Source organism: Prionailurus viverrinus, chromosome D2 (assembly GCF_022837055.1).
Source record: "Prionailurus viverrinus isolate Anna chromosome D2, UM_Priviv_1.0, whole genome shotgun sequence".
In the NCBI taxonomy this organism is placed as follows: domain Eukaryota; kingdom Metazoa; phylum Chordata; class Mammalia; order Carnivora; family Felidae; genus Prionailurus; species Prionailurus viverrinus.
The window spans coordinates 31,182,684-31,195,818 of record NC_062571.1 but is presented as its reverse complement, the minus strand read 5'-3'; the positions used below and the strand labels follow the sequence as shown (position 1 = coordinate 31,195,818).

General features: G+C 55.0%; 1 protein-coding gene across 1 annotated transcript; it reads left to right on the top strand.

Annotated features, from left to right (window-relative positions):
• The first annotated feature begins 11,763 nt into the window (after positions 1-11,763).
• On the top strand, positions 11,764-12,411 carry NEUROG3 (neurogenin 3). Its single transcript, XM_047824621.1, has one exon. The coding sequence runs from the start codon at positions 11,764-11,766 to the stop codon at positions 12,409-12,411; it is 648 nt and encodes a 215-aa protein (XP_047680577.1).
• The last annotated feature ends 724 nt before the right edge of the window (positions 12,412-13,135 follow it).

The window sequence follows — 13,135 nt, the reverse complement described above, 5'->3', positions numbered from 1 at the left end:
GATAACAGGCACAGCCTCCCCATTCATTTCATGTGACCGGAAAGACTGATAAAACCTGACAAAGACCATGCAAGAAAATTACAGACCAATATCCTTCCCAGACATAGATATAAAAAAGTCCTTAACAAAACATTAGCAAACCAATGACAGCCGTGTATTAAAATGACGACACATCAGAGTACATGGAGCTTATCCCAACAAGGCAAGGTTGGTTTAACGCTTAAAAATTGATCAGTGTAATTCACCACCTTAAAGAATACAAGAGGAAAATTACACAGCTGCATAAGCATTTAACAAAATTTAACACTCATGATTTAAACTCTAAGTGAACCAAACCCAGAAGACGATTACACAGAAGAGGCCATCAACGACATTACGCACGGTGGTGAAACTAGAGCCATGGAAGAGAAGTGAAAAAACTTAACTGGTAAATTTGCTGCTGGAGACGCCACCTTAGATAGACAGGAAAGGTGCGAAATAGACTAATTTCTCTTCCTCCCACCCTTTCATCTCCGGCCAGTGTATCCTATTGGCTGATCCCAAGCAGAAACAAGTTCTTCTGAGAGCCCCAGAAACAACCCATGGGAATTAGTTCCCTGCAACTCAGAGCAGAGCCAGGGAAAGGCAAAGAGGAGATCTGAGGGAAAACAGGAACAGCATCCAGAGACACTGCTGCCTGTCGGGAAATCTCCCATATCTCTTGGCAGAAGACGGAGGGCTTGGCCCATCACAGCCAGGGCAGTTCATGGTGGTCCAGCCACATCTTCTTGCTATCTCAACTCTGGAGGGCCTCTTGCTGCAAGTCTGGACTCTCTTCCTCATCCTATAATCCCTCTTCACACAACAAACTGTTGAGTCTCCAAGCATACCTAAGTCTGATATACTCGGCGACCTAGCCCACCCTCCATCTTGCCTGATGTTGAGATCACCGAATCAGCCACTCTGCCATGTGAGTCTGTCTGAACTCTGGGTGCCTTTGGGCTCATAGGGTCTCCAAACCCAACACGGTAAGGACAGAAAGCTACATTCCTCAAGTGGGTCATTGAGAGCGATAGAAAATGGGGTTACTCTTGCTTCCTCTGTCTCGATTCCTGGACTCTACCCTACTGAGTACACAGCACCACGTGGAGTGTTGATTTTAGTATGTATACAATGGTCCAGAAGATGGTGTCCCATCCTTGCTGATTTTGCGGTGCCTTCAGCTGGCTCTTCCAAGGCTCTCTTAAGCCAGCAGCTAATGTCCTTGCAGCATCGCTGGAGTGTAAAATATGGACCATCAGGGACAGCTGAAAAATAAGATCAGTGATGAATTCCATAGTGTTTCCCTGCCTTGCACTCTGAGTTCCCACCAACCACTCCAGGTGGGGAGTAAAATCTAAGTCTCATTTACAGAACCCTCTGCTGTTCGTAGACCACTTTCACCCATATGCTTCCTTAGAAATGACACTGCTTTCTTACATCTGTATAATCCAACTCTCCCCATCAACCTACTTCACACACGATGTCCTACTACAGCAGAATTGAGAGATCTTTCCCTTGGCCTTCAGAATAGGACACCTCCTGGTGGTCCCTGTCCCTTTCTGGCCACCGCCCTCCCCGCAATGTCCTTACTCTGGCTTCGGATCAAAAGCACCTGAGGGATTTGTTAAATGGACAGACTCCTAGGCTACCAGAGGGCCTACTCTGGAACAGCGGGCTCAGAAGGGTTCTGTAATTCCTGTAAACATCACTGTACCTGTCTCACCACCAGACTCTGAACTCTTGAGGCAAGGACTGGATTTAATCCCAGCGCTGACTACGGTGCTTGGCCCACTTCAGATGTCAGGAAATACATGCTAAATGGCTGAAAGGCCTTCATTGTGTTTTGTCACAACGTTTACTCAGAATTTTGCATTCACTCAAAGCCTCCACACATCTCTATAGAAAAGAAGAGAATTCTCCAGGGTGGGGAAAAAACAGAAGATTGTTACGACTGGCTCCAAATGGCTCAGCAACCTTCAGACCACTAATTCTCAGTATTTAGGGAAGGGCGCCACGAACCCCTTAGATGACCTAATGAAACTGAATCTTCTCCTCAGAAAGATGTATGCTCACATAGAATGTTGCCTACCACCCTCTGGGGTTCACAATCCAGCCCCTAAACTGGAGTGATGGGGGTGGGGACGGACACTACATTGCAGTCCAAGTAGGAAAAGTTTATATTTTCTAATAAGTAAGCATGACAAGGACCATTGATAATAGATTTTTCCAATTGATAACTGGGCATATGGCCATACAGACTTCAGACTCCATTTCCCAGCCTCCCTTGCAGCTAAATGAAGCCATGTGGTGCTTACACTGGTCAATGTGCTGATGTATATATACAACTTCCGGGTTGTGTCCCCAAAGGGAAGGATGTGCTTCCCCTTTTCTGCTCCCATTATCCCTACGGTCTTGACTCCATCACCTGCATCAGAGTTTACAGCATATGGGTCTTATCGGTCCCTTCCACTTGTTCCCCATCCTGCCAACATCCTTCTGGCTGCCCAGATACCCAGGTCTCACATAACCTTCACCTTCCTGGGACCATTAAGCCAATCCCTATCAGAGACCCATCAGGTACAATATCCCTGCTAAATTCTCAAAACGACACAGCTGCTGATCTGAAGGACTTCATCCTCTTCTGAGGGACACACAAGACAAAGGGCCTCCACATACAAGGCAGAGAAAGATGGGTGCCGAATGAGAGCAACTCCGAGCAAGGGCTCTGGGGCTCCATCATGGACTAATGGAAAGAGACGTGGGTTCTTCTGACTTGGCCGCCCTTGCAGCGTGGCCTTGAACAAGGCACATTTCCTTTCTGAGCCTCAGTTCCCAATCATGTGTTAACTTAGTGTTAGGGACTGCATGCCAGGGAAGGTCTTACTCAGCCCTAAACCCCAGTTCTTGGTATTTCTCACAACACCTAGCATGACATGGGTTTGTGCTACTGTGCTATAATTCTTTAGAAGGGGACTGGTGTTAATTTCAATTCACTCGGGTTAAGAATTGGAGCAATGAATTCTACCCGTGGTCCTGAAGGGCTTCTGGGGCAGGTGACTCCCCAAGTGTGTTCTATATGACTGAACAGCCATCCTAAACCCTAAAGAGCCTAAATCCCTGCTTTTTCAATTCAAACCACTTCCCCCAGTCTAATCTCTGTGACTATGGGGAACAGCTTGTCACCACCTTCTCATAATGACCCTTCATAAACATTTACGAGACAGAGGTAAGGTGTGCCCAACTGACCCCACGCCATCTTGGTATCTGGGCAATTGCATTGACAGGAATTTGATTTGTAGTTTCCTGTGCAGACCTGAAGCTCTGCGTAAAAGTGCCGTCTTCCACACTTGCATCTACAAAGTGGACCCCGCCCATCAAATAAGGTTACCTGGCAGGTTGCCTCCAAGCCCGCTACGGTTTCTGGTGGACAAGAGTAAATGAGCCATATGCACACACCACCAGCTGGCTTCATGGAGCAGTCCACATCCCCTTTTTTGGTGGTTCCTCAACAAGACTCCAACTGGATGGGTGTGACAATCGGTTCACAAGTTGTAGGAGCCACGACGTAACAGAGAGCGAGGGCGGATGAGGCACAGACTCGGTCAGGGTCAGAAGACCTAGATTCTTACTCCCACTCTCCCATACAAGCGGGGGGAGTCGCATCAGCTCTCTAAAGCGTCGGTTTCCTCGTATGTAAACTGGGACGCTGGTCTCTGACCATGCTGCCTCACTGGTTTGATGAGAAATTTTAACGGGTGAGAATGTGCTGAACAAGCACAAACCTGCGTCTTAACTGTTAATGGTACTGTCATAGCAGCTGCTTACGACAGCAGGATTCAAATCAGGTTGCCTGGAGAGGAGAGCACAAGAAGAGTCACGTATTCGAACTTCTAGTCATATCTTATTTTCATGTCCTGGGTGCAAATTTATTTGGAGGTATGTTTTATGATGTAGATATCATCAATGCTTGCATTCATAAATGAGTGAACGTCCATTACAAGTTAATGGTGATCACGTTACATGAATTAAAACCGTTTAAGCCCCATGAGGTAGATACTCCATCATTCCCCCCATTTTATAGGTGAGAAAACAGAGGTGCTTCAGAGAGGTTGCGTCAGTAGGCCGAGGTTACAGAGCTATTAGGTGCAAAAGTCCAAGTTGGAACCCAGGGTGTCTGGGTCTGTGATTGGAAATTCACATTTCCATCTCCACTACTCTTGCTGCCTGGTACAGAAAGGCGTCTATAATGTATAACAAATCCTATTTTGCATATAAAACACATGCATATGTTTTATATTGCATATAATATGTGAACCATAATGAATAGCTATAATAACATACTATTATATATAATAACATATCATTCGATCTTTGAAGGGTGTGCCTAAAAGAATTTTCGGATAATGCCACAGGAAAAAAAAAAATAGGACCACCTGGCTTTGAGGTCTCAGCAAGGGGGAATATGAAGCTCGTTGCCTTCAAAGGAGAGCTGGGGCTGGAGTGAGGCAGGTGGAGTGCCCCGGGCACCAAATTTAAGAAGGTACTCACCCTCAATACTCCATAAATCTGGCCCTGCCTCGATAGCATTAGTGGGGAGCTAGGAGAAGCTTGTGGAAGCGATAGGAGGAGAAAACTGAGAGAGAAGGGGCCATCTCCATTGTTTATTGCTTCCAAATCCTTCAGCTTCTGGACCCCCAAAACTCTGACAGACCTGCCCACCTCCAAAGGGTTCCTGGAGCGTGGGCAGTGGGTAGGGGGCCAGGAAGGTGACAGAAGGTGCCAGCACTGGGGTGGACACAAGGGAAGAGGGGCTCCAGAACTCAGCTCTGTGACCTTGAGTCCCAGAATGCTCAGGAGTAAATTGGCAACAGTAAATCAGGAACCGCCACCCCTGCCAGTGATATGAGAGAGTGATCTGCCTCCTCAAAGTTCTACATGGATATTAAAGTACTGGGACGGCTGAGTGGCTCAGTCAGTTAAGCATCCGACTTGGTCTCAGGACATGATCGTAGGTTCGAGCCCCTCGTTGGGCTCTATGCTGACGGCTCAGAGCCTGGAGCCTGCTTCAGATTCTGCGTCTCCCTCTCTCTCTCTCTCTCTCTCTGCACCTCCCCCGTTTGCACTCTGTCTCTCTCTCTCAAATAAATAACAAAAAAACATTTAAAAAAAAGTTACTAAGTACTGTGTGGGAAAGTACACTGCATGACCTTCTGTTGCTTCCGCACTGACTTAGTCTAGAATTAATTCTTGACCCTCCTCGCCTTCCACCCCTGTCCCCTTCCTGCCTTCCCAAACTGACAAGTGGAGGCGGGGTGAGTATTGTATCCAAGATGACCTAAAAAAGGTGAGGAGGATAGATTTCTCCTGCTCTCACCCCCCAACTCACAGCAATCCCGACACCCTTTGGTTCTTCCCGCTGTTGCCTAGGCACAATCCCCGTGGCACCGGGAATGGGTGGGAAGGGGGCATCAGGGCTAGGGAACAGAGGCACCCCCCCGGCAGAGGGCTCCCCTGACTTGTAGGGAGAAAGACTTCTCCCAAAGGAGGATGTCCTCTGCCCTGGGCCAGTGCATCTCAGAAATGTCAGGACCATGTTCTGTCAAAACCAAAAACCACAGGGAAAGTCAAAAACACTTGTGCAAGGACGCGGAAGGAGCACAGCTCATCCAAAGTCACGCCGAGGGTAAGAGGAACATGGTTTTCTCCAAAATCAGACCTGGAAAGAGGAAGAGGCTTCAGAGCCACACACCCACCCCCCCAGCTTCCCAGCTCCACCCCAGCACTGGAAGAAATGACGGGCTGAAAGCCTGGTAGCATGCTGCCACTGAGGGTCACCGTGGCCCAATCGTTGCCTGTGCTCCAGGAGTCGAAAGACAGAGGGGACAGAGGACAGCTTCCTACACCCCCCAGTGCCTGTCTTTCCCCCAGAAACTGTCTTTCTCGGCCAGAAACTCAGATCTGGCAAACTGAGTGTGGGTATTGGAGGAGGGGACTGCTCTCTCTCTCTCTCTCTCTCTCTCTCTCTGGGTTTCCTCCTCTCTCCCCTAAGACCTGTTGATATCCAAGGTTTCCAAGTTTTGCAAATTTGAAATTTTGAAAATGTATTTCCTTTACAGCTTTTTCCCTTAATAGATGGGAAGGGGGGCCAGGTGAAGTAATTTTCTCAGGGCAGCACAAGGACAGTGGCAGAGCCAGCCCCCCACCCCCACCCCCAGTGCCCTTCTCATCACCGTTGTGTTAGGAAAGCCCAGGCAAGGAGATAAGTGGGCAGAGGAGTGTCAAAAAAGAGGGGTCCGGGCCTGCCCCTAGCGGGCCTCAGGTGGATGTCCACTCCCGGGAATCCTGGGAAGACTGGGACAACTTCACCACTCAGCAACTGAGAAGTCCAGAGGTCAAGCAAGGACCAGAGAGGTCAGGCAGTGACCCGCACCTCCAGAGCTACTGGCCCTCAATGCTCCTGCCAGGGGCCCCTTTCCCGCCGCCTCACCGTCGGCGCTCTGAGTCCACAGCCGTGCGCTCTCCTGGCTCTAGCGCTGCGCCCAGAGGTGCGGTGCGCCCTCGCGCCGAAGGGCAAGCGCTAAGCGAGAGGCGCCTGGAGGTGGCCTCCCCGCCCGCGGCAGTTTCCGTTTTTTCTGGGCTGGGGAGAGAAAATCACACAGTCCTGTTTGTTTCCCCAGCCCTGGCGGGCGCGGAGCCGGGCATATGGACATCTTGCGCTCCGCATCTGTGTCATCGGTCGCGTTTTCTGTGGATGCCTGCGTGTGTGTGTGTGCGTGTGTGTGTGTGTGTGTGTGTGTGTTTGAGACCAGGCGCTGGGAACAAACGTGCATCTGTTAAATTTGACAATAACGTCCTACAACGAAGCTGCCAAGATTGGGACGGCAGGTGGGGGCGGAAAGCAGAGAGGGTGGGGGAGAGATGGAGTCTCAAAAGGCGACGCCAAGGCGCCTGGCCCAGGTATTATGTCGGGAGAAGGTGAGGACAGCAGCTGCTCTTTCTCGCGGGGTGTGTATGGGAGCGAGGGTGCGTGTGGCCCTGTGAAGAGTACACACCAATCTGCTCAACATATGTCGCCACAAATCACAGTATCTCTCCCTCCTCCCACCCCCCACTCGCTGCTGACCGAGGGCAGAACCGAGAGGCGCTGAGAAGAGGCGCCTCTTCAACAGGTGTCTTGGTGCGCAATGCACCTTTTCACGCATTCACTGTCTCGGCTGGCGGCCGGGATAATGTGGACACTTTGTTTCCAGGCGCTGCGCGCCAGCTACGGACATCCGGGGGGAGGTGGCCCTGGACAGGGAGGGGGATCTGGAAATAAAGACCTCGGGCGCTCCTGAGGTCCCGGGCCCTCTCTTCCCTTTGTTCGAGGACTCCCTGGGCTGGAGTTCCCTCCTACGCCCTGGGGGGTGGCATATGGCGCCCTCTCACCTACCCAAGAAAAAGAACCAGCCACCCACTCAAGAGCGCACGAGGTCTCTGCGCCCGGGGAGGGGGAGTCTCTGAGGGAATGGTTTCTCTCCCAAAGCGAATGAGGAGCCCGCCTTATCTCTCCCCACCCTACCTCCGCCATCCCCTCAGCTGGCGCAGCAGCCGTTGAGTGGGGAGCCGTGCGCCGGGCAGCACCAGCCTGCGGAAGCGCCCCAGCTCCCGGCAGATGAAATATGGGGCTGGTGAGCCCCTGGAGACCATATGCTTTCAATAAAAGAAGACAAATAGGACCGAGATAGGCCTTGCAGTCAACCTGTTATAAATGGGTGGCAATTGGGCCAATGTACACGGAGGCAGGGCCCCCGGGGGGAGGCCTGCTCCTTGCCAAATCCATGTGTCAGTTTCTGGGACAGGTGTGCCCAGGGGCCAGGGGCCACGTCTCCCCCCTTCTGGGTTTATCACGGCAAAGGTAATATTGTGCTAACTATGAGTAAACAGTCATTGTGAAAACGAGGGAGAGTTTATCAGAGGCAAACTAGTTGGGGGGTGGCTTAACAATAAAGTTGTCCGCCTTGGGAGCAGGTGACGGCTGGCTGCGGGACTCCCGCGGTAGATGTTTTCCAAAGCACTCCACTTTACAATCTCTTGTAATTATTTATTAAACGAAATCTATTTATTATTATTTTAGCAAACACTGGAGACAGGTGGGGCTTTCTTTTCATCGTCTCCTTTTGTTTGAAGGGCTGTTTGAAGTGGCCAGTCTCGGCCCAGGCAGCTCGCTCGCCAGATTTTTGTCTTCCCCTCTTTCAGGGCCCAGGCGAAGGCGAGAGAAAGAAGCCCCCTCCTCCGGCAAGCCATTAGCTATTCAGCTTCCTATGGCCCCCCTCCCTCCCGCTTGTTTCTCAAAGAGCCCCCAGGCACTGCTAAGATTCCCCCCGCCGACAGGAAGGCGGCAGGGCGGACCGCTGCCTTCCTTCTTTTCCAATCTGCCCGCGGTCTCCGGGCGTCAGGCTGTCGCCCGTCTCCTGGGCCCCCTCAGCCTCCAGACGTGCGTAGGCCTCAGAGAGTAGAGGCGCGCGCGTCTCGGAGGCCTTAGAGGCGGTGGCTGGCCGGGGGCTTCAGGAACAGGCTCTGCTCCCCGCTGGAAGAGCCGTTTCACAAAAACTGCCGGCGCGCACTGAGTTACCACTGCTTTGCGCCTCCGCCACCAAAAGCACGGGGATTAACTTTGGAGAGAGGTCTGTGCGTCCCCTACAGCGGAACGGGAGGACGTGGACCCTGGATCTCCAATCCCCCAGGACTCTTTGACCTCGGACCCCGCCCTCCTGGCCAGAAGAAGGGCTGCGGAGAGTTGTGGGCGCTCCTCAAGGCGACCGCTACTCCTGGCCGATGCGCGCTCCTCGCCCTATGTTTTGCGCAAAGCGGTAGTGGTGGCGGCCTGGAATCCCCGAAGAGCCCTGGGCCAGAGCTGCTCTGGGGGATCTGGATAAGAATCTCACGTGGGTCCCAGAATTCTCTCCCGGTTAAGAAGGTTCCCAAGAATGCCCAGAATCTTGCCTGGTGCAGGAAACTCGCCCTGCGGCTCTTACCAGTATCAATCAGCCGCTTGAGGCAAAACTGAGCCAAGCGAGTCCCTCCTTTGCCCTTTATCTGAGAGCCACTGCCGGGTGAGAGTCCTGGTTTGGAGCTGCTCTTTAGGCCTCCCGGGACCCACAGGGATGTTTGGATCCCTTATCGCCAGGGCAGGCTCCCCCGAGTGGGGCTGGGTCCCAGAGCCCTAGGGAAGCATGCTTCGGATTTCCTGTCGGTTCATAATTTGCAGGATGATAGAAACCAAGCAAGGTTCGGGTATAGGGCAGGAAAGTAGCAAGATGAAGCATCGGTCCGTTTCCACTCTGACCCTGTCTCCCCCACAGATACAGGACTTCTCCTACCTTCTACACTCTGGGGTGTCTGGTTTTGCCTTGGGGAAAAAAAATATTTTCCCCCAATCAGGGAGAGGCAGCAGGTGCGAGGGGAGAATCTAGAAGCCCGAGTCTTAGGACCTGAGTTCTACGTGGTTCTGACAGAACTTGCTGTGTGACCTTAGGTGAATCACTTCCCCTTCTGGGCCTTGACGTCTCCATCTGTAAAACGGGCCTCTGGTTCTCATTCTTATGACTAGGAAACAAATTTGGAGCAATCCTGACGTGAGGGAGGAGCAGCAGCAAAATGCAATCCAGGAGTCTCTTCCCTTTGCTCCTCGGGAGCCTGACCCCTAGCTTCAGTTGGAAAGCAGAAAGGGAAGGAACCTCTGCTAACCGCGCACCGGCTGAGATCGGAAGGACAGCGCCCCCACCCCCGTCCAGTCCTAGAGCCCTCTCTCCCTGGCGCCCAAGCATATCCATCCTCTTCTGCCTTGGAGGTAACTGCGCCCCCGCCCCCGAAGCAGCCTGGGCGGGTGTGGAGAGGCGGTCACTGGGGCAGATACGCAGACCTACCTCCTCCCTTCACCCCATCCCCTCGGTTTCCCAGCCGGGTCCAGCCCCCTCCTCCAGCTTCCGGGAGGCACTGGACCTGCTAGGAAGCACAGCTTTCTCTGCCTGCGGAGACGTAACCGGGGCCCCAGTCTTCCCACCCTCGGCTTCCCCCCCCCCCCGGCCTCTGCCCCCACCGGACACGTCGCGGTCAAGCGAGAGGAGCGGAAGCCGCGACCCCTCACCCAGAGTGACCGGAAGCAGAAGACCACGGGGTGTCCGAGGCGGGGACAAAAGGGAAGGGCAGGGAAGAAAAGAGGGATGATGAGTTCAGGCTGACTTTGGAAAGATTTCCAGCCGGCGCCAACAGGGGCCCGCGGAGTCCCTGAGCGGTGCTCAGGGCAGGACGCCCCCGCCTCACACCCGGCTGGAGCTGGGCCAGGTAGTGCTGGCAGCCCCTGGCTGTGATTGGACAGGGGGACGAAGGGAAGAAAGAAGTCGTCTGTGTCTCGCAGCGCCAGCGCACCACGGGCATTTAAAAGACAAAGCCTTGCTGCGAACTCCCGGCCCTCTCCTGACCCCTTCTCACCTGAACTCTTCCCCAGAGACCCTGGCCCGAATGCTAGGGGACTGTCCGCGATTGGTAGTGGTCGAATGTCCCCTGGAGGTCCCACCATAACCACCCTCCGCCTCTGGGACAGGATGGAAACGTCTTAGGTTCCTGATGGGGGATGGATGGGGAGGAGAGGTTCTAAGCGCCTCCCTCTGAGGAGTGTGGAGCCTCGTCTCAGAGCACTGTGGTGGAAGGTAGGGGGGCTCCTCACCTCCAGGGAAGGTCTCTACGTGGCAGGGACCTAGGCAGGATCTGTCTCTGTGGTCGCCCCGCCCCTCCTTCCAGAATGGAGAGGGTCCGTGAAACATCGCTCCATGTGTGTTTCCTAGCCTGACCCGGAGCGCAGAAGAGCAAGGTGGCTTCAGGAGTTCGTGGACGCTCCTCCAAACTGGTAGTCAGGGCACCTTGCACCTGGTCCCATGTCTCGCCGCGTGATTTGGGGCAAGCCACCTCCTTCTCTGAGCCTAAATGTCCCCGTGGGCTTCCCAAAGCCCTCTTCGAGGTACCAAAGGAGGGGCTGGACAGATGCCAAGGAAAAACTGAATACGAGCAAAGCGGTCTGGGGCGGCCAGACGCGAGCCAGACGAGGCTCCTCTCCCTGGGCGAGGCTCTTTGAGGAACCGAGAGTTGCTGGGACCGAGCCCGCGGGGAGAAAGCAAACAGAGCGGCGCTCCCCTCCCCCGACCCGGGCCCTTTGTCCGGAATCCAGCTGTGCCCCGCGGGGGAGGAGCGGGCTCGCGTGGCGCGGCCCCCTGGCCCCGGCGCTGATTGGCCGGCGGCTCGGGCAGCAACGGGGCAGGCACGCTCCTGGCCCGGGCCGAGCAGATAAAGCGTGCCAAGGGGCACACGACTTGAGGCTCAGAAAAAATTCCGAATGGTCTCGCAGCCGCGCCAAAGACAGCAACAGTGGCCCGGGACCCCCTTTGCTCTTCGCTTCTCTTGGGCTGGGGAAACTTCCAGGCTGCGGCTCCTGCATCCTGGCTGGACTTAACAGACGAAAAGGCCAGCGAAGCTCCCCATTGCTCTCGTTGCTCGCCGCTTCTACCCTTTTGCGCGCGGGAACAAGGTAACACCTGGAGGTCACAGAACGACGGGTGGAGGGGGGAAAGGGGTCCTGTGATCCGGCGGGAGCGGAGGGGTGGCTCTTTCTCGTCATCTTTTTTCCCCCTCACTTGACCCGGGGACCGGGAATTGCGCGCGGGTGGCCCACCCACGCTCACCCGGACCTCTCACCCCAGCCTCAGGATGGCGCCTCATCCCTCGGGTGTGCCGGCTGTCCAAGCGACCCACGAGACAGAACAGCCCTTCCAGGGCGCCTCGGACGCCGAAGTGACCTGCGTTGCGTCCGCTCCGCCCAGCCCGGCTCGCGTGCAGGGGGGCTGCGCGGAGGAGGAAGGGGGCGGCTGCCGAGGCGCCTCGAGGAAGCTCCGGCCGAGGCGCGGGGGGCGCAGCCGGCCCAAGAGCGAGTTGGCTCTGAGCAAGCAGCGGCGGAGCCGGCGCAAGAAGGCCAACGACCGCGAGCGCAATCGGATGCACAACCTCAACTCCGCGCTGGACGCGCTTCGCGGCGTCCTGCCCACCTTTCCCGACGATGCCAAGCTCACCAAGATCGAGACGCTACGCTTCGCGCACAACTACATCTGGGCGCTGACGCAGGCGCTGCGCATAGCAGACCACAACCTCTACGGGCTGGAGCCGCCCGCGCCGCCCTGCGAAGAGCTGGGCAGCCAGGACGGCGGCTCCCCGGGAGAATGGGGCTCCCTCTACTCTCCGGTCTCCCAGGCGGGCAGCCTGAGCCCCGCCGCCTCGCTGGAGGAGCGTCCGGGGCTGCAGATGCCTGCCTCCCCTACCGGTCTGCACCCCGGCGCCCTAGCGTTCTCAGACTTTCTATGAAGGGGCCCGCGGGTCTCTGGGCGGCGGGTGCTCGGGAGAGAGGGAGGGGGCGGTTACGGGGGCCCTCGTGCGAACTTGCCCTTCCAGTCTCTGGCTCGCTGACACCCGATGAGCCCAGGCGCCTACGAGGGTGACAGGCTGGATTCAATCCCCCGTCCTCTGCGTCGCGCTAACTTCAGACCACCGCACGCAGGTTGGTGCGCAAGCGGGTGGGCGTTGCAGGCTTCGAGCGTTCCCCTCCCTGCAACCACCCCAAGTCTCCCGCAAAGACGACGACAATGGTAGCGCTACGCGGCCGGAGACACTGTCTCCAGCCATCCCACCCTCCCTCAAGTGTGCCAGTCTGTCTCTTACCAACCTTCCAACCAAGGTGACTTAATCCAGTATTTGATCTCTTCCGGTTTGCTCTCCTCGCCCAGCGTCTCTTCTGGAAAGACGCCACTGACCCTCTCCGTATTAAGCCCTGGTTTCTGGCCGGTCCGCTGCCTTAATCCACGAAGGCGATCCTCCGCCTTCTCTCGGTGCACTTTTCAGAGCCTCCCGGGGGAGGGAGACCAGGCTGTGAACTGCGGCAGACACCGCCTGGCTCAGGAATGTCTCTCCCGCTTCCCTGCGACTGAAGCTCCCCTGCGACTGAAGCTCCCCTGTCTTAAAAAAAAGAAAGAAAGAAAGGAAGAAAGGAAGAAAGAAAGAAAGAAAGAAAGAAAGAAAGAAAAAAGAAAAA

Bases quoted from the DNA above. Each gene is read 5' to 3' on its own strand.
- NEUROG3 (XM_047824621.1), top strand. From the start codon at position 11,764: ATGGCGCCTCATCCCTCGGGTGTGCCGGCTGTCCAAGCGACCCACGAG.